The 26,969-nt window shown below is 38.0% G+C and overlaps 1 protein-coding gene across 3 annotated transcripts in view; it reads right to left on the bottom strand.

Moving 5' to 3' along the window:
* The window catches only part of eogt (EGF domain-specific O-linked N-acetylglucosamine (GlcNAc) transferase), a 63,213-nt gene that overhangs the window by 21,174 nt on the left and 15,070 nt on the right, over window positions 1-26,969 (bottom strand). For 2 of the 3 annotated variants that reach the window (XM_072582517.1, XM_072582519.1), the window contains 9 exons: window positions 25,851-25,959; window positions 25,649-25,743; window positions 22,678-22,782; window positions 17,878-17,981; window positions 15,051-15,154; window positions 4,905-4,997; window positions 4,733-4,804; window positions 3,733-3,819; window positions 2,364-2,432 (listed from right to left, as the gene is read on the bottom strand). In XM_072582517.1, coding sequence (XP_072438618.1) covers window positions 2,364-2,432; window positions 3,733-3,819; window positions 4,733-4,804; window positions 4,905-4,997; window positions 15,051-15,154; window positions 17,878-17,981; window positions 22,678-22,782; window positions 25,649-25,743; window positions 25,851-25,959 — 838 coding nt within the window. The remainder of the gene's footprint in view (window positions 1-2,363; window positions 2,433-3,732; window positions 3,820-4,732; window positions 4,805-4,904; window positions 4,998-15,050; window positions 15,155-17,877; window positions 17,982-22,677; window positions 22,783-25,648; window positions 25,744-25,850; window positions 25,960-26,969) is intronic. The other variant, XM_072582518.1, reaches the window with a different exon arrangement.

Consider the following 26,969-nt stretch of genomic DNA (forward strand, 5'->3'; position numbering starts at 1 on the left):
AGGTGGCCATTTTAAGTTGAGAGTGGGAACTCCAATTATATGACACGCCTACACTTTCTTAAAGTCTTTTTGTAAGTTAATTAGGCTATGAGAGTTTGTGTGCTAGGATGGAGATGAATTGAATAATAAACAATCAAAAGGAGAGGAAAAAGGGTAATTAAAACAGCATATAGATTTTAGTTTCACGAAGGGTTTTCTTCCTTGAGCTCAAGCAACTTAATTCATACAATTCTTTGCAGCTCATTTCATTATAAATGCACCAAGTCTCCATGGCACCATGCATTCATCAATGGTAGAAGTATAGGCACACAATCCTTTATCCGAAATGCTCAGGACCAGCTGGTTTTTGAAATTCAGAATTTTTCGAATTTCAGAACAAGTGACCATTTGATGATGAAATTCTTAAATATCTTACCAAACAGCAGACGTACTGAGAGTAAAACGGACCCTGAAACAGAATTGAGGCCTGCCAGTGCTGGGCCACATCCCCCACACGTAACATCTGAGTGACGTCCATTGAGTGGGTGTGGAGTTGGGTTAACTGTTTGCATGTCAAACAACCTTCTTAACGAGAAAAAAACTTCATGAAAATACCTTTGGATTTCGGAGATTTTCGGATTTTGGGCTTTCAGATAAAGGATTGTCTAGCTGTACTTGAGTGAGATACATGTGTTGGTCCCCAACCAACTAACACAGAATCACATCTCATTGTATATTAGTTAAAGTTGCAAATTACACCCTGCAAATCATTCACGACCTTTCGTCTTATTGCCAACTCAGGTGAGTTTAAATCTTTGAAGGATACACTCAACTTGTATGGTACACTGGCCAAGTTGTATCTGGAAGCAATTGCATACAGTTTGCCTCCTACAGGACCAGATGGCCTTTCAGGCACAAGAGCAATAAAAATAAAACCAACAACACCACAGGGAAGACCTCATGAGGATTTAAAATCAAAAGGCTGGTAACATTCAGCTGACCAGGAAGCATTTGTGAAAGAAAGAAGGCAAAGAATGTGAGGAAATGTGTGTTTGTGCACTTTGGCAGGAAAAATAGAGGAGCAAAATATTATTTCAATGGAAAAATACTACAGAAAGTTACGGAACAAAGGGATTTAAAAGTCCTCATCCATGAATCACAAAAAACTAGCATCCAAGTTCTCTGGATAATATGGAAAGTAAACAGAATATTGGCCTTTTCTTAAAAGGGAATGGAACATTAAAAAAAATTGTTAAAACTATACAAGGCACTAGTTAGACCACAGCTGGTATGCTGCAAACAGTTTTGGGTCCATGTACTAGCATTACAAGCAGACCAGAGAAGGTTCACTCGGCTTTTACAAGGTTTGGTGGGACTGTGTTATGAGAAGAGATTGAATAGATTGGGCCTGTATTCATTTAAATATCAAAAAATGAAGGCAACCTTATTAAAATACACAAGATTCTTAGCAGAATCGAAAGGGTAGATTTACAAAAGTTGTTCAGCTTTTTTGGACTGTCTGGGACCAGAGGGCATAATTTCAGAATAGAGGGGTCACACATTTAAGACAGAGATGAAGGGGAATTTCTTGTCCCAGAGGGTAATGAATCTGTGGAAGTCATTACTACAGAAGGCTGTCGAGGTTTAGATAAACAAATTTTTAAACAGTAAGAGTATTAACGATTATGGGGAAAAGGAAAGCACTGGGGTTGAGGGTGATCAGATCAGCCATGATGTCACTGAATTGGGGAGCAGACTCAGTAGGCTGAATGGCCTACTGCTGCTTTTACATCTTATGGTTAATATAATGACCCTTCATTTGAACTCCCTGAGGAGTTGTTTGATATATTCCTCACCTGAAAAACCCTGGACACTGAGGCAATCTTAGACGAATACAAAGGTAGTATTAAGAAAGAGAAATCAAAGCGGAAACAATGCAGGCAACATGATAAGGCAGCACTGACTGAAGGTTCTAAAAAAGAACTTTATTATAAAAACAAGGAAATATTTCTGAAGGTGATAGTTACCCAGAGATAATCATTGGGAGAAGAGGTAGTTGTAAAATGACACTAGATTTATTAAGAAACTGTTAGATACTGTAAAATAGAAGAAGGGATAGGCACCATTTTTGGGAGAATTTGATATTGTCTGAAAGGCCTTTTTAATCTGAGCCTACATTAAGAATCTGATACCAAAACAGGCAATGCACTGGGTCACTAAACAGCAAGTGGATATATTTTATTTTAACAAAACCACTGTAAAACATTTCAAAGATAAATACATTGCCTAGGATTAAAAAAAATTTAATAAATAAGGACAACAAGATTCTACAATCGTTGTTATATCTTAGACAACACAAAAATTTGCTTCCTTTTACTACTCACCTCATCCTGATTTAAAATTCTACGATACTGAGTACTGCGAACTAGAAGTGTAACACGAATTTTGCCAATCTTGATAAAAGAAAAATAAAATTATTTGGCATATAGCAACATTTCCAAATATTAAAATATATCTCCAAATTTTCATTTAGAAATTTCAGCAAAATTATCTCATGACAATATAAATGTATTTAATCATTCTGAAAGAGCCATTTCCCTTTTGGTTGAGATGGATAACAATTTTAAAGCTGAGAAGACAGAGTTTATCTTCTGTGTGACAGCTAAATTCAAAGTTAGTGATTTTCCCTTGTACTCAAGAGCTGTGTCAGATTGTCTGAAGAGGCAATTTCTCTTTGAATTTGCATGGCATCCTAAGTAACAGACAAAAGCCTCATAGTTGAATAGCTGAGTTTGAGCGTAATCCTCACCTAATTTCAAACAACAATCCAAAAAACAATGACAACTAAAAATGCAGTCTAGTTCTTCAATGAATCAGAATGTCACCTGGGCACATTACCATGGAAGGGGCATCATAGCTAAGGCCATGCCTCCCTAGTGCAAGAGTACAGAGACATCTAGATCACAACCCAGCTTAAATCAATTTCTGGAGACATGCAGAAGGAGTAAGGTTGCAACATCTGAAGGTTTTAGGCTATGGAAGAATGGTTTCAAGAGAGCAGATTTCAAATGGAGCTTGAGAAATAAGATTGGGCAGTAATTGATTTGGGCATCACATAATAAGCCTTACTGGCTGAACAGTGTGGAGTTAAGAGTTAGCAATTTCTTTATAGTGCAGATGCTGATAAGATGCTTCCCCTGGCTACTGAGTCACGAGTTCTTCAGAGGGTGGTGAATCTGTGGAATTCTCTACCTGAGGGCTGTGGAAATTTGGGCATTGAGCAAATTTAAGATAGAAATCATTAGGTTTCTCAAAACTACTGACATCAAGGGTTATGAAGTTCATGTGGGAAAGCGGCACTGATAAGCCATGATTGAACTGAACAGTGGAGCAAGCTGAAGGAGCTGAATTGCCTATTCCTGCTCCTAGCTCACACGTACTATGTACTCTAAAAATAGTGACTGATCATGTGAGAAAGGGGCTGTGTCAGAGTGATGTCAAATCAGATGGTTCTGGAGCTAGAGTCTCCAGGTTTTTAGAAAATATCCTTGCTTATAATCTCTTGTAGAAACTTCTGCTTAATAAAACCTGTTAATGGAAGTGCAGACCTTATCCTACTACAGACAGAGAGTTGTTGAAAAATTGTAAATTCTTATACTGGAATGAGTGGTCCATGCCTGTGATACCATTTTAACATTGAAAGTGAAAGCCAAATGGATAGGCTTATGGAGCTTTCTACAGTAAGACTCTTACCTGTGGCCTTTCTTGAGTAATATTTAGTCTAAACAGGACATGTTGTGAAAATGCTCTGAACATTCCTGTGCTAAAGCAGCCAGGCACCTGTTGTTTACAAGCAAAGAAAGCATTTGTACACTGTTCTATGAGGCCAATGTTATATAAAAACATGGCACATATTCTCAATACATATTTCCATTCTGATGAAAAGTTATTGGCCAGAAATATTAACTCTCTTTCTCTCCTCAGATGCTGCCAGACCTGCTGAGTATTTCCATAATTTTCTGGATTATTTCAGATTTCCAGCATCCTCAATAATTTGCTTTTTAATTTCATCCATTAGGTTCCACACATCTAAGAGGCAGACTGCGTGAAATCTGTTGAAATAATTCCAGGCCTTAATCACTGACTTATTATAACATTATCTGTTAACATTACAAAATGACAAGTGCCAACAGTTACAGTTAACTGCATCGGATGTTTCTCAGTTATTGGTGTTTCTGTTTTATTACAATATATAAAACTGGATAACTAACATAAATAGAATATGAAAAATATTTGTTAGCTGGATTCATAGTCAAGAAAACAAAATTGCCAGCTAACATATAGTCTCAGTAACAAAAGAGAACAAAATGTCACTCTGCCACTCTTCAAAATCACAATATCATTTGGTTATTTTGATCTATTGGGCATATTTTATACTAGGAATGTACAAGATGCAGTCTATAAGGGTGTTCAGATGACAACTGGTATATTGGAACTTCTCCATTGTTGTTTACTTATACTCAAAAGAAATGAATTTCTCTCATAAACTATTTTATAATACTGCATGTAACTAAAAATCCATCATTCTTAAAGAATTTAAGTGAGAGCTTCTGTTCTATGACAGCATTGAGCAGAGGGGATAAAACTTCAGTGGTAAGGTTTGTGTAGTGCTTTCATTCTAAATGAAATGTATTAAATGAACATTATTTTTATAACACAAATGAATAATTTCTAATGGATTAAATGCACTTACCAAAGGGGTATTGTAAAATAATCCATAGCGCATGCGTGGGAGTAGGGAAAAGACTACCTCCTTGAAGCATACCTAAATTACCACAGACAAAAGGAACAAAATAATGGTACATAAACAGAAGATGTTTTATGTGCATAAATTATAGTTCCAAAAGTATCAAAATATTCCATACCTTTTTAAAATCAAATGTCTTTAAATGTATGATGTTGTGATCAGTAAATACTTTCCAGGTATCACTAAATAAATCACCATATCCATAGGAACTCTGCAAGACAAAACAAGGAAGACTGCTGTATCAAATAAGCAGGTCAAGATACAAATTTGCACATCAGAAATAACTATATAGCCAAACATCTGTAACTGGCAAGAGAATGAGATAAATTACAGAGTCTGCGCAGTTGTTATTTGTAATTTATTTTGAAGTAATTTAAAACATAGTTTTCAAAATAGAATATCTGTTGAAATAACTCATGTAGAAGCAGACAATGTCAACAATCAAAATACAAATGGAGAGGCATTTGAGAGCACCAATAAATTCACAAAAGAAGAGCCTGGCTTTAGGTCTATTCAGGCTCCAAACTACATCAAATAAACTAAAATCAGTGCTTAATTTATTTTCATTTATTTTCAAGTACAAAATACAGACACAGACAGACAATCTACTTCAAAGGAGTATTCTGGAAAATTTTCACACAGTAAAAAAATGAGATGACATATCTTGTACAGTCCAATAGTTTTCACAATGTCATATTTGCAGAATGCAACTCATATCAGAAGAAGCAACATATAATTGTGTGGCAGGCAGAAGGAGGCCTCCACTGTTTAGATACACTTCTGATGAAGAATCAGCACCTTCTCATAAGTGGTATATTTTATTGTTCAAAAGATTGACTGTAAATAAGCAATTTTCAAATAATCTGAAATGTAGCTTTTAAAAAAGTGAGAACCATACCTACAGAGAGACACCAAACTGAGATGGCAGTAGTTGACAAAATAAAATTAACCTTCATAAATGTGGAACGGTTTTTGAAAACAATTTAATACAGACTGTAAAATCAGGCAAGTCTTAGAATTATCATTTTAATGAAACATTCAGGCTACTGATGACATGAAAGAAGTGAAAGCACTGCTCAATTTATTTTGAAGTACAGCATATCAAAATCACCAGAAAACAGATGTCAGAAAAAAGATAAGCAAACCCATATGAGAGTAGAATTCAGTACTGAATATTATTATACAGTGCATTTTGTCAAATATATGTCATCCAGATAGGTCGTGACTAATGGTGACTTTCCCAAAGGATGGAATTTTAAAACCGAACCACAAATACTTTATTTAAGGTATGCTATCTTTAGCTGCTGATGTAGTAAAGACACAATACTGTACTATCACTGTCAAATTCAGTTAACAAATGTAGATTTTGTCCTTCAGCTTTTATATCACACTCTTAATCCCATGCATATATCCAAAAGTTTTTTTCTTCTTGTACAATAATTTAACTGTAATTGGTATTTCCTGTTTTCCACTTCTAAATTTGTAGTCTGTGTGTGTCACTGAGAATCTTTCAGTCTGATTATTTGGAAAATCTCCTTGCTCTTGTCCACTGCCATTGATCAGTTGAAGTATTATAGTTAATGTTTCAGTTTTACAATCTTTTCTGTTGACAAGTCAACACCCTCGAAAATATTGAGCTGAATCTTCCCAGCCCTTGAGCAGTGGTACAATGGTGAGAAATTCAGGAGCATATAGCCATGATAAAATGGAATTCTGAACTGAGAAAATTAAAGGCTGATTTCCCTTTCTAGGTTTCAACAGCTAAGTGTGGATCTTGCTAGTAAGCTGTGAGGGTCATGTCTGCCTGTATTACTATCTCATATTAGTTAACCTCACCTCATTTTAGCCAGATCACAATTCTTCCAGGTACTGATGAGTAATTAGACGACATCAATTCCTGACTTGAAAGTCACTGTGGCTATCTGGAGGCTGCAGCTCGCCAAGCCTCCATGGTGACAATAATTTCCCAAATTCTTAGAGCACATTCCTTGGGCAGAGAGCACCTCCATCCTTCATCCATAGAAGCTGGCATTGGCAAGGTAAAACCTCACCGTGTTGTGGTTGACCTTGACCTGCATCAGAACACGACTGCACTTTGGAGGTCAACAACATGCCACACTGCAATACTCTAGTCAGGTCACTTTGTGCATAGGGACACAACCCATCACATCCATCTGCACAGGATGCATCTCAGGGCTCCTAGCTTGCTTTTGTGGCACTCATTAATTATGTGCTTACCTGGCCACTTGCATCTCTACCTTTTAGCATAGACAAAAAAAGTCAGTCAGATTGTCATGCTTGCCAGCGCTGAACAGTCAAGGGTGTGGATACATTGCTGCACAATTGCACTATCCCAGCATAGTTGCTCAACAAGATTTTTTGTGATGCATACATCTGCATTGGGTGTGATATTTCAGAAGTCCCAAGTACAGGATATTCAGGACCTTCCTTTTTGGAGGCCTCCAAGTCATTGCTGAGTCGAGACCTATGGTAGCGTCTCATTTGTGAATGTAGGACTGCTCAGGAATCACGCTAATGAGGTCTTATATATCTGATATTCTCTGCATACGTTTAGGGTACCCATCCAGAATGGAGTCAACAATGGCAAGCACTATCATTACATGAATAGAAAGATAGCTTTGACATACTGAAGTGAATCAGTAGAAGTGAAGTGAAGTGACGTACTGAAGTGAAATGGTATCAGCAGACCCAGGAGCAACAGCAACCTCCAACAGATGCCAAACACCCTCCAGATGAAAAAGATCCCAAGGATGCAGTCAACGTTTAGCAGGCCAAAGCTAGCTGGCCAAAGCTCAATGCAGGCACAGACTGAGGATATCCCAGGACACTATACAAAAACTAAATCATCAACAGAAACAGGAGTTGATACTTTGTAATGGAGTCAGCTGGCCTTGATGATTTGGTTGGATAGCTCCAGGGAGTGGGGGTGATTGTGGCTGGAGGGCCCAGGCATGCTGAGAGTGTCCTGCCCAGATGTAGGCTTAGTCTCCTTGGCAAAGACATGCAAAGATTTGGGGATCGCAGGCAGGGGTGCATCCCACTGGTGTGTCCTGAAAGGAGATTTCAGAAAGGCATATGCATGGTTTCAAATCCGATTCCATGCCTGATTACCAGGTCTTCTTGAAAGGAACAGGCATCTGGAATGATCTCCCGGTTCCTCAGCGCCTCTCATCTTGCCATTGCTACTGAGAAACAATGACAGTGATGGAATGCAGGTCAGTGTGTATTTCCAGCAGCCCATGATTTATTCCTGATGAAGGGCTTTTGCCCGAAATGTTGATTTCGCTGCTCGTTGGATGCTGCCTGAACTGCTGTGCTCTTCCAGCACCACTAATCCAAACTGGACGGTTTTCCAGGGCAGCTGCCAAACTGACCATGGAGACAGCCAGACCTTTGCCACAACCAGCACCAGACAGATAATGGTGATTGATACTTCCAACCCTCAACAGAAAGGGAAATTGCTGGAGAAATGCAGCAAGTCTGGCAGTATCTGTGGAGAGAAAGCAGAATCCAGTGACCCTTGTTTAGAACTGATAGCAGCCAGGAAAATGTGATATTTATGTTGTTGACAGTGGTCGGGAGTGGGAGTTAGCTGATAGGTGGAACCTAGAGAGATAGAAAGGTAGTTAAGTAAACAAAGGGATGGATGATAGTGAGCCAGGTAGAGAATAAAGTTGATAATGGGACCATAAATATGTGAAAATGGGTTGGGTGTGCTAAAAGCAGCCCATATCATGGCAGAACTTGGATGTGGGGGTGGATAAAGGGCATGGAAGAAGGTTCAAGTTCTAGAATTACTGAACTTGATAGAGTCCTGAAGGCTGCAGGGTCCCCAGGTGGAAAATGAGTTGCTGTTCTTTCAGCTTGAACTGAGCCTCGATGGAGCACCGCAGCAGGCCCGAGACAGGCTCCTTTATCCTTCAGTCTGGTTTACTGACCACCTGCTGTTTCTGTGTAGGGCTGTGCTATTTATAGCCAAATCCACAGGATCTTTGTCAGCCTGGAGTTGAGCAAGTATCTGGCCTCCTACAGTCCTGAAGCATCCATGGCTTCTTTCTCAGAGGTGCAAAAGGAACCGATGCTTAGAGAGGTTGGTCTCTTCACCTCAGAGACTATGTGGGTACCTCTGATGCTTACAGAACAGAAAAGAAGGCTTAAATTGCACAATAGGGGCAGAAGCTTTAGCATGTTACAAATACATTTACCACAGTGGTAATGGGAGAGCAACACACCACTCTGCAATGAAACTTGCTTAGTTGCTGAGTGTGGAGGTCTCAACATCTCCTTGGATAGTTTTGATCCTCTCTCACTAACTCCAGGATCTTGTCTTTGAAAAGGTTGATGAACGAAAGGTCAGTCACCTCACCATCTTCATTGACCTTTCAGCCCTATTATAAGACAAAGAGAGGGATTAGGTGAAATGAATGTGGCTGGAAGGGCTTTTGAAGTGTTATAGGAGCAGGAAAAGTAGTATGGTGACCCGAGTGAGTGAGCAAAAGGCAGGAAGGGTTAGTAGTTCAAAGTTTGTGAGAAGATTTGTAGCTTGGGTGCTCGTTGTTGTGGTTCTGTTCGCCGAGCTGGGTATTTGTCTTGCAAACGTTTCGTCCCCTGTCTAGGTGACATCCTCAGTGCTTGGGAGCCTCCTGTGAAGCGCTTCTGTGCTGTTTCCTCCGGCATTTATAGTGGCCTGTCTCTGCATGTATGGTAGTGTGGCTAGTCCTTTGGGTTGTGGCATGTCCTCGTCCGGTTTTCTCTCCCTTAGGCATCTGTTGATGAAATTGCGTACATCAGAAACATTTCTGAACTGACAGCCAGACTACTGCGACCACTAGGACTCATAACAGCACACAAACCAACAGCCACACTCAGACAACAACTCACCAGAACGAAGGACCCGATATCCAACATGAGCAAAACTAATGTAGTGTACAAAATCCCATGCAAGGACTGCACACAACACTACATCGGACAAACAGGAAGACAGTTAACGATCCGTATCCATGAACACCAACTAGCCACGAAACGACACGACCAGCTATCCTTAATAGCCACACACAGATGACAAGCAACATGAATTCGACTGGGACAACACTACCATTATAGGGCAAGCCAAACAGAGAACAGCCAGGGAATTCCTAGAGGCATGGCACTCATCCACAGACTCTATCAACAAACACATCGACCTGGACCCAATATACCGGCCATTACAGCAGACAGCTGGAACTGACAACCGGAAGCAGCAGAGACAGGCCACTATAAATGCCGGAGGAAACAGCACTGAAGCACTTCACAGGAGGCTTCCAAGCACTGAGGATGTCACCTAGACAGGGGACGAAACGTTTGTAAGACAAATACCCAGCTCGGCGAACAGAACCACAACAGGGTTAGTAGTTTTGGAGGATGACAGTGGGAGAGTAAAGATGCTATATGCAGAGTGAGATGGTAGACAGTGCAGTAGCAAAGTTGGAATGGGTGTGAGGTAGCAGGAAGAAGATTTTAGACATACCTTTCTACAGCATAGGCCATTAACATCCTTCCAGCACTGCACACGTTCCTCTGGATATGGATAATCCACAGACTCTGACCAGGCTGGCAGGTTCTGATGCTGTCATCTCCTCTGGCAATCCTGAGGGAAGAGGACTGTTCTCCCCTCCAACACGCCATGCTCCAGGAACATAAAGTCACATTGAACTTGAAGCACTGCTCCACCTCCCTCTCTGAGGCATCTCCTTCAGAATTGCAATGTTGCATGAAGACCTCAAATGGTCATTTCAGCTTGTAGCATTAGAACTGGTGCACAACTGGGATTAAATATGGCACCTGCAGCATCTCTGCTGGAAGATCCTGGCAGTGGCCAGCTATTTTGCCTCTGAGAACGCACAATTCAAGAGAAAGCTGGATATATAATTTGTATGATTTATATATTGTAAGATTTTCGGTTTCGTTACTCAGCCTATGTTTCACCAGCTATTTGATCATGAAATCAGCTGCATGACTAACTCAATTTATTTCCAATACCAACAGAGGCTAGTTTGACTGCAATTGGCCTACAGAGAGCTTCCACCACCAGGAGTATCTATCAGAAATCAAAGGCACCCAACCTGTTGTTTTTCATCCATTGCAATATTCATTAATTAGCTTGAAAAAAAAAAAGAGTACAAGGAACATAATTCTACTTCCCTTTTACCTACTTCCAGGAAGCAAGGCTCTTCTCTGGCCTAACACCTTCAAATCTATGGTGTCAACAATAAATGGTATCCAAGCAAAACATTTCCTTCTGGTAAATAACTATGTCCTTTCCATTTGTACATAGGATAGCAAGTAATCTGATAAATACTGCTCATATTGGTCAAATCAAAATATATTTATGAATCCAATTTTTACTTTTGAAAAACAAGATTTTTTTTCAGAAATGTAGAAACTTGAGCAGCATAGCAAATTATGATCGTCAACATTACTGCACAAGGTAGCTACCTATCAAGCAGCAATTTACTTTTAATTGTTTCATGTGGCAATCTCCAAGGTTATTAGAGTTCAGAGACAGTAATAAGTAATTCACTTTCAGATTCAGCAATAACGTGTCACAAATAAACTGCAGAGATGTAGGGCACTTGTGATATATGCAATTAAATTTTCAGTGTGTAAAATAATTGAACATTAATTTCTTCCTCCACATTCCAAAATAATTTAAATTAAGCTGCATAATCTGATTATGTCCAGTCAGTTTTGCCTTTGCTGCTTCATATATAAAATCTTCAAACTAGGACTTTGACAACCTAAAACTGTACTAATGTAATAGCTTATTTAGGCCTTCATCATGGGAGAAGTTAGTCATGAGAGAGCTAAGCTTATGGTAGAACATACTAGAATCAGAAGCAGGAGTGCATCATTCAGCTCCTGGAGTCTGCAACAACATTCAGTAAGATCATCATCAATTCTAACTCTCAATTACCTTGAAGAAAAATCTCACTCAACATTGAATACATTCAATGACCCAGTATCCATTTCTTGCCTGGAAAAAGAATTCTGTAGACGAACAACCCCAAGATAAAAAAAAGTTACTCGTCATCTCATTCATAAATAGGGGAGCCTTAATTTTAAAACTCCTGGTTTTAGACTCCTCCATATGAGAAAACATCCTGCCAATATCCACATTTTGCATACACTTAAGGACAAACAGAATATCTGGATAGATTAAGGTTCAAGGTATGAAGGAAAATGAGGGAGTATCATCAACACATATGTGCAAAAACTGATTTGTACCTATACATGGTATAGAATAAAATGCAGATAAGGAAAATTATTTGATTATATTATTGCAAAGGCATGGAGGGATATGTTTGCTGGATTTGGCTATAAAAGTAGCGCTTCTGCATGGTTCAAAAGCTATAATGGAGCTGCAAAACAAAGGAAATGCAAAGAAGGAGAATGCTGTGGTCAACAATTGGGTTCCAGGAGTTACAAAGGTAGATAACAAGATGAAGAAACAGATTTCAGGAGGGAATTCTAGAGTACCTAGCCCAAACAGCTGAAGACTAATGAAGCAAAAGGAATCTGGATGGACAAGAGGCAAACACTGGAGGAACACCCAGAGCTCTTGGCAGGTCACAGAGCTAGAGGACAGACAGAGATGGATTTAGATCAAGATTCAAACAACTGGGTGATAATTTTAACTTTCTGGGGTGTCCAGGATGGGTAGCCAATGTAAAGTGGCATGCATTGTAATCATCAGTGAACAAAAGTTGCAGTAAGGCAGGGTACAGAAATCAAAGTTTTGAACGACCTACAGTTTCTAGAGGTTGGAGGATGGGAGACCAGTAGTTCAGTACTAGAAATGGTTGATTCTGTTTTGAAGAAGGCATGGTCAAATGTTTAAGCAGCAGTTTTGCTGAGGCAGGCAATACCACTGGAATGGAAGTAAGCAGTCTTCGTGAAGAAGAAATTGGGATCCAGCATTAAGTTATGAGGAAGTAGAGATTACAGGTAGCCCAATTCAAGCTGAAACAAAGCCCTGAGGTGGGAACAGAATTGCTGACATGACTTTGACAGCGTCAAAAGTGGACGAGAGTGGAACCAAGTAAGCATAGTTTCACTAAGTTGGACAATGTAGGAGAAGCATTGAAAGGGGACTGTGCAGTCAACTGCAAAGGCTAAAGTGAACTGGAAAAGCACAAATAGGGCTAGTGCAGCAGGACTAAGTCACTGAGTATAGAATTTAGATAGGGCTGTTCCTGTGCTAGAAATTAGATATGAGAGAACTGTAGGAAAGGTGGGTAAAAGATTTACAGAATGGTTTCAAACAAGGAGTTTTCAGCGAGATGGACAAAATGTCAGGAGGTAACTATAGCATGAATGCTACTCTTTCCTTCAACTCCTCTTCAGCAAAGGCTCCAGCTGATTCTGAAATTACATTGCTGCTTCAATCTCAGTTTGCACACAGAGGTCAATGGTGCAAAAGTCTGTTCTACCAAATCGCCCTTCAGATTCCTGCCCGTGATTCTAGGCCCAATAGTCTTGTTTACTATTTCCTTATAGGAATTCATCTAGCTTTTCATAATAAAGCCTACTGTGATAATTTACTTCAATTTCCACCACTGTTCATTCACTCCTCAGTGTTATCATTGCCCTCTGGATCATTCATTGAATTTAACTTCAAACCATGAGCCAGTTCTGTATCCAGATAGCTAGTTATCCCTGTATTCTATGTGATCTAACCTTGCTAACCAGTCTACCATCATTGCCTTTCATCATGCTAGAAATTAAAAGTGTGCAATGGGGAAGTACATGTCTGTGACCGCACTCGGTGTAAGCAGGTTCAGTGACTCAACCCATGAGGGAAAAAACTGCAGGTCCTACCGATGTTAGGGCTTTTAAAGGGAAACAACATGACACACAGACCCCTGCACTGCATAGACCTGCAGAGTCTCCAATCTCCATGTTCCAGATTCAACCCACTCACACCAACACATCTGGGCACAGAAGCCAGAAAAGAACAGATAATATAAGGGCCAAAGATGTCAGCCGTACCCATTCCTTTGAATACACCTTGTCCCTCTTATTTCCACATAATGCAGCAGACTCTCAGCAAAGACCTCCATCAATGGTACATCACATATAGCCATGAAGTTATGTCTCATGCTGGAACAATGATATTTGGGACTACTCAGAGAGACAAGCAGCCAGGTGCAAGGTGAAAGCAGTACTATTTATATTTTTTTAAAATGCAAAATAATGTACAGTGCATTGTCATGCATGTCACCACAGTGCCTTCAATAATTTTTCTTCTTCTCCTCCTTCCCACTACTTGTAAAATAACAAATTGTATTTATTTATGCGTCTATATTCAGGAAAACGTCCTAACACACTTCACAAAATTGTAAAGGATAAGAATAGACAGCGTGTGAAAGATGTAGGCATTAGGATGACTGACTAAAGAATTGGACAGTTTTAAAGGAGAACGGAGAATTCCAGCAGTAATTCCAGAGTGCAGGAGGACTGGATGATATGCAGAGGTATGGAAGGGCCACATCCAAATGGGTTTGAAACATGGAGAGATATACTTTGAATTGTGGTTTCCCTTCTTCTGTCTAATATGTTTTACTACCTCAAATATAGGCAAAGAGAAATATGCAGATACTTGATGTTTTGTAACCGACCATAATGTATTTCAGTAATCAGTTGTTATTTTACTGTTCTTTGATGTCTCATTTAAAAGTATGCCTTGTAGGATCCAGAACTTAAAAGCTAGGGAACATTAACTATGAATGTGCCAGCTACCACACAAATTTGCCTGAACATTTACATTGGATTTTACCACCTTTCGACCTCACGAAGGAACTTATTTTCAAAATTTTGCAATGAATTATTATAATGTGAAGTAGCAGGCCTCAGTTGTAGGAAACATCTTCCTCTCTGTTGACGCAACTGATGAAAGCAAATTTAACAAAATTCAGAATCTTTGGACAGACTATTGAGTCAGAAGTCAAATATACGACAAAAAAAATTCTCAACTTCATAATCCAAACAGACACAATGCTAAAACAAATTTGGGAGAATAGAAAATACACAGTGAGACTAACAATTGGCAGCATAAAAAATTGGGGTGTCACTTGCATTATGTAGAAATGAGAAACCTCTCAAAGTAGTAAAATGCCTTATTAATATTACCAGAGTAAATGGATAATAGATATAAAGTCCAATTATTACTGATCAACAACCTGCAGCAAATAAATAATGTACTCACCGTATCCCACATTATTATGTTCACATCAGTATCAAAAGAGTTGTTGATATGTTGGGAAATATATAGATTAACAAAGTCACAGAAATGATGGTACATATTGACACCTGAAAGTAAAGAATATGTGTTGTATTAATGGATGATGCAAATATTATTGGTTAAATGCAGCTGATAACTGTTCAATTTGAGGTAACTTACTGTGGTATCAACACACTTTTGGTTTCTTGGTAGAGTATATCGTTAATCACAAACGTCTCATATCTTTCCAGCAACATATTCAGTGTTTGACAAAGTCCTAATCCAATATTTTGTTTTGAAAAGTTTAAAAGACGCTATAAAATTTAAGTTTTTTAAGTCACCTCACAGAACTGCAAGGTGCTGATGAGGAACTCATAGTTGGTATTGATTATGAATCAGTAGGGCAAAAGTATCTTCCTCTCAATACCACTATGAAGTGGACCTTCTTTAGATTTTCAAGAACTATTTCTTGGTGTTTAATTCTTTTTTACCTCCCCCACCTTGGTTCTGACTAACTCATTTACGAGGTTATACAGTCATATATTAACAATAGCTTCTGTATTTGCTCTGACTCATATTCATTCTTCAAAAACTAATTCAATCAATATCCTCAACAATTATCAAACTCTCTATTATATTTAAAGTCACAACTCACAAGGAAAACATTTATCTCCTAGATACCATGGTTTTAAAATGACACAAAACAACAGTCAGAAGTGCTGGCAAATGGGACTAGATTAGGTTAGGATATCTGATCAGCATAGACAAGTTGGACTGAAGGGTCGGTTTCCTTGCTGTACATTTGTATGACTCTAAGTTTAACCCACACCCAATAAATGATTTACGTGTGATTTACATTTACAACAAAAACCATCACGCCAAACATACTTCTACATATTGGTGAGATCACAGATAATGTGCTTTCTTTGCAATATACATAAAGCGGAGAGATGGTGGTGTACTGGTCCTATCACTAGATTAGTGATCCAGCATCCATACTGTTGTTCTCGACACACAGGTTCAAACCCCATAACATCTAGAGGAATTTTGATTCAAAGCTGGTCTCAGTAATGTGTTAAAACTAAATAGTAATTAGTAAATATGTCTAATGTTGATGTGGAGGTGCTGATATTGGACTGGGTCAGAGCGCTGTGAAAGCTTGTATTTTCAAATGAACCCATTTGATTATGGCCTGGTATTGTTTGATTTTTTTGACCATTTCTAATGTTGATAGAGTTTGCTGGTATTCTAGTAGACTGGTGCTTGATTAATTATACTAAATACTGTCCAACATGGCGGACAGATTTGTCTTGGTGGTCTATTAATGAATTTTGATTGCTATTGCATTCCTGATAAATTCACCAAATTTCAAGCAAATGAATTCTGTTAAATTCGAAATAATTTATTTGAAGCCCTATCAAAAGAAAACCACAAATAAATGTCTCATATTGCATTATGAGTGATAGTTTTTAAAATTCTAATAAGGTGGATGTTATCCAGTTCTGTTGTGGATTAGTACGAGCTGCCCCATTATCAGATAGGCTGTGAATGAAACTTAACATTGCAGAACCTTAAAAAGAGAGATAATCAATAGTTTCCAGTTTGCAAAGGAAAAACATGTCTGGGGATTGGAAGATACTCTCAGCCATTTACAATTATTGATCTCTACATAAAAATGAGAGCTGCTTATACTATTTTCCCTTTGCAACTGGCAAGAAGACAATATACCTGATAGATCCAACAGCAGTTTGTCATGAATTATTTTTCCATTATTAATTTCTTTTTGAGGACTCATATATAAAGGGGTGTGAAAATCAGTTTATTTGAAAGACTGAGGAGGTATGAGTTTGTATTTTTTAAAATCAAAAATAAAAAGGGCACTAAAAGGACATATTGGAATTTTGTCTTTTAAAGACACTTATTAGAAATAACATGTAGTAAGCTAATGGTTTGGACTTGTACACTGAAAGTTAAATGTCTGGACTTAAGGCTATCAGGAATTGTGGCTCATTGACGTTGTTTGCAGTTCAGTTGTCTAGCTTGTTAAGAGACTCACCCCCTTCCACTTCTTTTCTGAAAAATCACCTTCTGAGATTAGTGTGAGAGCTGAAAACAGATTCAGAAAAGCTGCAAAAAGACTTCCTCTTGACATTTCCTGAAAAACTTGCTTCAACAAAGATCATAATCATACCATCTGTATCTAGTGACACCCGTTTACCTGTGCCAGTGCGCCTGACCGAAAGCTTTCTTGAACATGGTATAACTCCTTTTTCCATTTGCAAATTAGCAATTATTTCACCAAACTACCTTCTGTAAAATTAATGTCTACAGAGAAAATTTCTTAATTTTTTTGAACTGCTGTGTGAGTGCACATATGTGTTCGGTTATTTATAAGGTTAATAAGCATTCCTTCAACTTTATTAAATAAATCCTGTTTTATAATAAATTAATGCATTTGTTATTTATTAGAAGAAACTCTTTTGGCAGATTACTGAAGCAGAAAGATTAGTATAAATGAGTCATATTAATAACTGTGTAAAACATTTTTTTAAACACATGCAGTGATATGCAGAGGTACTTCAGAGACAGTGCATCCCTCCTATCTTGGTTGAAATAATTTATAGTAATCCTTTCATAAGATATTCCAATTTATTTCAATTGATACAATTTAAAATCATAACAAAGCTTGAAAAATCAGGTTATTGATCAAGAGACAATAGGAATAAAACAGTAGCTTGCTGTTGATGCAAAAGTTCAACATTAAAAGTGTCACTTCACTGTCTTGCATAAAGGAAAAATTATTTGCCTTTACCTGCATCGAGCTTCATGAAGTAGCTTGGCTTTTCAATAATGAGGTCACAATTTTCATCTTTCAGTTCAAAATTCAGCTGAGAATATGACTGCAGTTCTGCAAACCTGTGCAAAGAATAGATTATAAATGGTACCAAAAATACTGAATCAGAGTTAAATCAAGGACACCAATTAGTTTATAATTTAATTACTGTTAAATTTGTTACAGTTTAAAATGTCACAAAGAGTTTTCCAGTGTCATGTACAGCAGCTGCATCTTTCAAATTAACTGAATATGTTGAAATATGTCATGCCATAAATTGATGTGGTTTAGTTTCCCTCTTGACAAATTCACTTCTATCATTGTAATGAAGGCAATTACGCGGCATCATAATGAAGATAATTAAATAAATACACAAAACTAGTTTGCAAACATTAAATTCATCGAAGAAGATGTGAATGATTCTTTGCCTTCCACATCAGTTGTCAACATTTTCAAACAGCACTGAATTTCCAACAGCTATTTATAATTGCTGCTACAATTGATAATTTTCTTCACAAAAGTAAATGTGGAACTTATTTTTCCATTCCTACTTTTCTTTTAAAGCTTCTCCACTGTCAAGTACTGGAAGCTGCAAGAAATCACTCAGGAATAACTTTGCTTCTCTCTACATTACAGTACTGGTAATGTAGTCAAAGCTGGAAACTTCCAGGGTGAGACATTATTCAGTAAATCCATTAATCTCTGATCCCACAGTAGTGTAATTTAGGAAAAATACAATTCATCACAGCTTCACAAACCAAAATCACTGAATCAAGCAGCACAGAAAGCCATTCTATCAATTCTGCTGTATTAGCTGTCTGAAATTCCAGGCTCTTTCTCTAAACTTTTTTTATCCTTCAATTATATCTTCAATTTCCTTTTCAAAGTTACTATGATATTGAAACTATTTCCACCATCTATTCAGGCAACATAACAATTTGCTCATCACCTTCATTTCAATCAGTAAAGGAATAAACAGGCATTTTGGAGAGAACACATAAAAGGAATTATTTCTCTATGTACTAATTCTGTGCATTACTATTGAACATATCACTTTCAATTTATTTATTTTAATCATGGTTTCAAATGTGGTGCTAATTTAATAATACTTTTAAAATGACCAAAGTAACTCTTCTATTTCAGAGAGACCAAAAGGATAGCGATGAAGTGAAAAGTTTCGCAATATAATGAAGACGAAAGGGTGGAGTTAGAATTATGTCACAGAATTAAATGCAAGTTGTTATAGTCCCAGAGGGCCTAAGGCTGCTCTTTCAGTACAGCGAGATGATTGGTGGTGAGAGTTTAACATAAGGGTTGCCAAACCTCAGGCAAGGAATGAGGTGGAGAAAGCAGAGCCATTATGGTAACTCATGGAATCAAGAACACTTCACAGTCTTGTCTATGCTGCAGCTCCTGTCTGAGGCCAACAGCTGAAAAATCAGTTCTGCCAGTTTGTGAATCAAATTCTCAGCAGCATGTACATAGCTACACAGCCACATTTCAAGCCCATGTTCTCAAAACATAAATCCAGATCTCTAAAATTTTTAAATACCGAGGAAGTCAGGTTTATTCTATTGAGAGTTTTAAAAAATGCCATCCAGCGATACAAAATGGGCAGTCTGCATTTATCCCACACTGAACTTTGGCTGAAAGTATTTAATGATAATGTGAGATGCCTGAATGTCTGAAATGAAAACTTATTCCATTTCTTAGCACTGATTATTTTCACTTTTATTAATAAAACAATTCAAGAATATGTGTACAGTTTTAAAGTAATACGCTTTAATATTTTGTTAGTTTAAAAAAAAGCACAACTGTTTTAAACTAACAAAATATATAAAATGTATTACTCTCACTCTCTTTTCACTCTCATCTTTTCCAGCCTTGAAACACACAAATGTTTTAAAATTTCCCTTTTGCTGACATGTATTTTTCACTGTCACTCATGGATTTCTCAGCTCTCAGCTTCTATTCTAATGATATTACCTATTTTTGCACCTTAAAGTAGGTAAAAGATTCCAAGTTTGAGTTTTCTACTGAACCCTAAAGCAGGTGGACTCACCTACATTGTCAATTTAAATGTATAATGGTTGTATAAATGGGTGGGATTTCACAGCACTGAAATGCTCCTAAAGTCATAATTGTTATGTTCTGTGACTAACTGTGGTACATTATTCCTTTTCCTTGCTATTGAGGAAGTGCAGCAGAGATTCACTACGCTGAAGCCAAGACGGCAGGGCTGTCGTTATGAAGAAAGACTAGTTTAACTGGGCCTGTATTCACTACAGTTTAGAAAGATGACAGGGAGTCTGATTGAAATGTATAAAATTCTAAAAGGTCTGGTCAGACTAGATACAGAAAGAATGTTTTCTCTGGTTGGGGAGTCTAGAATCAGGGATCACAATCTCAGGGTGTGGAGGAAGCCATTTAGGATATGATGAAGAAATACTTCTTCACTCAAAAGATAGTGAATCTGTGGAATCTCTACTACGGAAGATGATGAAGGCCATATCACTGACTGTATTCAAGAAAGATATTGATAATTATTTAGATATTAAAGGCATCAAGGGGTTTGGGGAGAAAGGCATTGGGAATATGGCACTGAGAAAGAGGATCAGTCAGGATCATACTGAATGGCAGAACAGGTTTGAAGGGCTGAATGGCCTGCTGTTCATAGTTTCCTTGTTTCACCCTTGTGTTGAAATTCATGACAGTGACCTATCATTTAACTTCTGTTTGGGTGTTGATTAGTTCAATTGGCTGAACCATGTTGCAACAAAAAGTGATACCAACAGCAAGGGTTCAATTCTCAAAACGGAAATATTACAACTTTCTCAATCTGATCATTTGCCTCCCTACCAATCATTTCTCTCTAATCACAGCAGCTCTATGGTGCTCTGGGACTATCATGGCTTTGATTTTAGCTTGTGTCACAGTTCCTGCTCTACAGCCTCTTGCCTCACTTGCCCCTGCCCCAACCCTCCAAGATTAGCACTTCTTTGACTCTGACATCTTGTACACATCCCTCCTCACTTCTCTCCAGAATTGGTGGTGATACCTTCATCCATCTTGATCTGGAATTGTCATCATAAACCCTCCTGCCTTTCCATTTTGTTTTCCTTTAAGACCCTCCTTAAAACCTATTACTTTGACCAAGCTTACGGTAAGCCATCCTAATATCTCCTCCTTTGATTCAGCAACTATTTAGATTTAATTACACATCTGTGAAGTAGCTTGAGATTCTCAACATTAAATTGGCTGTTTAAATGCAAATTGGTGTTTTCTTGCCTTAGTTGTACAAAACATGCTGCATTCACAATGGTACTCCTGCAAGTATGACAGACCCTTAATCACAAGCACAACAGTTAATTCACTGTCTTGAAAACTATTAAACATTGTAACAATAAGAAGAATCACTACAAATCTGTTGTTTGATGAACAAAGGTAGATAGGAAATATGTAATTGCACTGAAGTGGGTGCAGAGGAGATTCACCAGGATGTTACCTGGCATAGATAGAAGCTGGATAAGTTCAAATTGTTTTCTTTGGAGTATAGAGGTTGAGGGGGGGGCCTATGAGAAGTGTATAAGATTATAATGGGCATGGACAGGGTGAATAGCAAGCAGCTGTTCCCCTTAGATGAAGGCTCAGTAAAAAGGGTGCAAATTTAAAAGTGAAATTTTAAAGTGAAAGACTTCGAGGCGATTTGAGGAAAACTATTTTCACTCAGTATATGGTGGAGGTCTGGAATGCACTACCTGCAAGAGTAATTGAGGTGGGAAACCTCATAACCTTTAAAAAGAATTTGGATAAGCAATTGAAGTGTCATAAAATTAAAGGCCTAGTATTGGAAAGTGGGACTAGTGCAGGTGATTGAGAATTTTTGGGGGTATAGAATCTGATGAAGAGTCATCTAGACTCAAAATGTTAGCTTGCTCTCACTCCTTGGATGCTGCCTGATCAGCTACGATTTCCAGCATTTTTTGGTTTCAGCACAGATTCCAGCATCTGCAGTAAAGTGCTCCTACATTTAAAAAAATGCAAGACAAACAAGAATTTTATTACTAATTTCTCTCTGTTAAGATGTATGATGCAAGAAAATCCAAAACAATAGAACTTTACAGCCTCTATTACTTGCCCATATCTGTCTTGGCCATCAAGTCTTTTCAAAGGCTGTCTATTGTACTAGCTTCGAACTTTTATATTTTCTAGTTTTTCTCCTATTTCCCATCATATCCTCTTCAAGTTCATTTTATCTAGAAGACCCACCTCCTACTCACATGTCCTTCATCCCTCCAAACTGCTGACCAATCAACCTTCCTTTCTGGCTCCCACATTAGCTGATTTTCCTCTCTGCTACCAATCTTCAATCATCATGCCTCTGCTCAAACAAAAACACCTTAAACTCCTCTGTTCTTGCAAACCACTGCCCCAACTCTAGCCTCCTTTTGCTTCACAAAGAACTTAAATCTTCTGTCGCTTCCCAAATTAATGCCCATCTTTCCTGAAACTCCTAACTTGAAACTCTCAGGTTTCCATCCTGCAACAGTACTGAAACAGTCCTTATCAAAGCCACAGATGACATGATATGCATAATTGTGACCAGAGTAAATTTTACCTGGCATCAAATCCAAGAAGTAATAGTGATTGGCTTCGTTGTCTGAAGCTAACCAGATTATTACAGAGTTTTTAAATCCTCATTTCAAACTGTTACATATTATTCACATATCTTGTGTGAAATAAAAACAATCTTTTCCACTTCCCAGACAACAAACTTACCAAGATTGGAGGGGACTCTTGTGTTCTCCTTCAGCTAATAGCGCCTTTCTGTCCAATTTACAGTGGCCTCCAATTTCACCTTCTTGAAGGAAATCTTCCTTATACCTGTTGAGGGAAGACCTGCACTCTTTCTTTACGATTTTACAAGACTTGTAATATTATAATTTCTACAATATCATCCTAACATTGTTACAGATAAAATGTAAACATCAGTGATTTAACTTTCTAGTATCCCAGAAGGAAAAAACAGTGAAACTGGTGCATGAGACAGATTGAACTGATTAATAGAAACTAGAAAACATGATGAGTAGTCTGTTTCACCATTCAACATGGTCTTTAGCTCAATAACATATACCTGCTCTCTCTCTCTCTCCCCCCGCCCCCCTCCCCATTACCCTTAGCATCTTTAGCATCTAGAAATCTTTTTTTCCTTAAAAATTTTCAGGGACTTTGTCTCAACAGCCTTTTTTGGTTGAGAATTCCACAGATTTTGACCATTTTCAATGAAGAAATTTACCTTCCTCTCAGTGTGAAATGGCCTTGTGCATATCATTACATTGTGACATCTTCTTCTGGAACTCCACTACCACTAGCAGTCAGGGAGAACATCAACTCTGCATCCAGTTTGTCCAGCCCTGTCAGAACTTCATATGCTCATGGCCATTTGCGATGATGGCCAACATGACATGTGTGTTCCTAACTGCTTACTGCACCTGCGGGCTAGCCTTTGGTGACCTGTGTACCCCAGACACCCTCATCCCGTTATATTTCCCAATCCATCGCCATTTAAATAATATTTAGCCAATCTGTTTTTCCAACCAAACTGGATTATTGCATAGTAATCCACACATGCTGCATCTGTCATACATGTGGCCATTCATTCAACTTGTTGAAATCAGCCTGAGACCTCTCTACATGCTGCTCACCACTCAGACCTAATGTGGCGTTGTCAGCAAACTTGGAAATATTATACATCATATCCTCATCCAAATTGTCAATATACTTTTGTGAATAGCTGGGGTTCAAGTACTTATCCTTGAGGTACCACACCTGTCATGACCTTCCACTTGAAAACAGCCCACATATTCCTACTCTGTTTCCTGTCTGCTAGCCAATACCCAATCTATACCAATATGTTACCACCAATTCCATGTGTTTTGATTTTGCACAATGAACTCAGTTGTGGGACTTCATCAAAAATGCAGTTTCAGAATCTACACAAGTTTGGAACATATCAAACAATAAATCCATTATTTTTACGACCATCTCTTTTAGTAATCGAGGATGTAATTGATCAGGTCCTGGGGATTTATCAGCTTTCAATGGCATTAATTTCTCCGGCATCTGTTTTTAATTATTACTAATTTCCTACAATTCCTCGTTCTCAGAAGACCATTGCTTTCTGGGAAGTCATTTGTGTCTTTTTCTGTTTAGACATAACAAGAGCACTTGAAGTGTCATAATATTCAAGGCTATGGGTCTTGTGCGGGCAAGTGGGACAAATGTCGATAATAGTACATTATAGGTGGTACAGACACGATGGGTTGAAGGGTCTCTTCTATCCTGTGATTGTAGGAAAAAGTATTTGTTTATTTGCTCTGCCCATTTCCTTGATCTCCATTATCAATTTTCCAATCTATATTTATCTCCACTAATTCTTTTCTTTTTACATACTTATATAAAGAAATTTACTCGTGGATTGCTGGCTAGGCCAGCATTTATTGCTTAGAAGGCAGTTAAAAGTGAACTACATTATTGTGAATACGGAGTTATACACAGGCCAGACCAGGTAAGGATGGCAGGTTTCTTTCTCTAAAAAGTCATTAATGAACTAGATGCATTATTTTACAATAATGCACAATGGTTAGTTACATGGTTGGCATAAAGTTAGTTTTTTATTCCAGTTTATTACCTGCCATGGTGGGACTGAACCCACACCCCTAACTAGGGGATCTGGATTATTTGTTAAGTGACAACATCACTCTCTTTACAGTATGTTTCGTTCTTCACTCATTAATATTCTTAACGAGAGCATTAAGACTCTCATACACTCTTAATTACCATATATTTGAAAACGATGGACAAGTATGACAACTGTTTTCATTTCCAAGTTTTACGGGTTTTTCCCTGTTTTTTTCCCTCTGGGATGACTTGAGGTTTAATTCTTATGAGACCTCAAAAATTAATACTCCAAATTAATAGCATGAGTTGACAGGGCACTTGCAATTTGACATATGATTAACAGTAAGCAAAATCTAAGTGGTATTCTATACTCAACACAGGAGGATTTTGAAGAACACATAGGAACATGGACATCTTAGAAAATTTCAAAGCAAGACTCTGCTTTGAAATGTTATTCCCAACGATCAGCAGGACAAATTGTCAAAATTTAGCATTAGCTATTCACAATGAGACCTGCTTTACAATCAGGATAGGTACAAACATGGAGTACAATTATAGAGAGGCCACTATCAACAAGAAAACAAAACCAAAGCCTTCCTTGAGGAGTTTGGGGATGGCTGTGTTTGCTGAAACCACGGAGCATGCAGTAGACTTCAGTGAGACACTTGGGTATACACTCTGCCGCGTGTCAAAGTGTCGCACTGGTTAGTTTAAATCAGGCTCCCACTGCATTGTGGAAATCTTGTCTCGATATGCTGGTGAAGTGTTCTGATTCTCTAAAATGGGACACTCACACAGTATAAAATGGTGGTAGATCGATCTTTGTCAAGTTGTGTTCATGTTATCATGAATCCCCCATCAGTGCGAGCTGTTTGGGGGGGGTGGGGGGTGGCTGCGCGGTGTCTCAGATCTATTGACTGCCACCATAGCTACATTTCCAGTTCTTTCAGAAGGACGTTGTTGCTTCCATCTCAACAAGTCATTTATTTTACCACATTAGTATCCCAGTGAAAGGTTTCGCCTGAAGAGTTTGCTACTTATCACAAAGAAGACACTTAAAAGCAGAGACCTATCTGTGCTTCTTCTTGGGTTTCTCAAATCAATGTAAAGATTTGTAGCTCTGCAATAGCGAGTGTATTTTGAGCACATTAAGGATGAATCTCCCTGAAATAAAATCCCAGAGGAATAAAATTAGTCAAACCCAATTGAAATTTGGAAAATAACAGTGAATGGATAGACAGAAATTAACCTCTAGTTTCCCAAAAGCTTACTAGTTTGGCTGGTTCACAGAGCGTCTGCATCTCACGAAGCATTTCTTTTACATAGCCAAAATCAGCTTGCTTCCAGAAAATATCCTGCGCTGATTCTATTGTGTTGGCCCTGTTACAAAGACATAAAATGAAACCTTGGAAAGCCAGTTAGTGTACAGATACAAATATAGAAAGAGAGAAAAACAAAAGAAGGACTTGCACATTGTCTCAAAATATGTCACAAAGAATTTTACAATAGGACTAGACTATGCTAAATTGACTTTAAAGGAGGAAACATGACAGTCAACAATGCACAGCTAACCCCAACAAATAGCAATGTGAAAATGACAAGATAATCTGGGTTTTTTGGTGATACTGATTGAGGGATACATAACAGCTTTGAGAAACAACAAAGAGGTTTGGGTGCACTCAACAAATAAGTGCACCTTTACCTTAGTTTCTACTGTTTGGCATGCCAAGAACTCAGAACAAAAAGGTACAGTGTTGAATATGAAAATTCGTTTAAAACCAAAATCAAGTTTGACCTCAGTGCATCTGAAAGCGTACTCTGAAATACACACACACACACACACAACACACACATTTTAACACTTGCAGTTCTAAAACAAACAACTACTTTGCAGAATAAAGTAACATACCATCTCAAACAGCATATTGGTTGGGGCAATTTCTCAGAAATGTGCATCATTTTGGCTCTACTACATTTATTAGTTATTTTCTTTAGTTTCTTACAAAGTTAGAAAAATGCCAATTAACACTTCATTGAAGTTACAGCACTACTGATGTTTTCAATCTTAAAAGGTGCTGAGTGCACCAATCATAAGTCTGCTGAACACTAAATCAAATGGCCTAAAGAACAATTCACAGAGAGTGTGGATGCAAACTATACGATTGAGATACATTTCTTTATTTTACGATTGCCTGAACATTTAGAAATCATATATATTCTTTGTTACTTGCTTAATATCTGCCTCAGTGACAACAAAACCAGGTAACCAGTTCTACCAGTACACAAGGAGATACAACACAAAATAAAAATAAGAAGATATCAAAAAAAAAGAGACAAGTCAAAAATAATCTACTATGACTTATTACATTATTCCCTTTGCTTTGAGTCAT

Source organism: Chiloscyllium punctatum, chromosome 12 (assembly GCF_047496795.1).
Source record: "Chiloscyllium punctatum isolate Juve2018m chromosome 12, sChiPun1.3, whole genome shotgun sequence".
Lineage (NCBI taxonomy): Eukaryota > Metazoa > Chordata > Chondrichthyes > Orectolobiformes > Hemiscylliidae > Chiloscyllium > Chiloscyllium punctatum.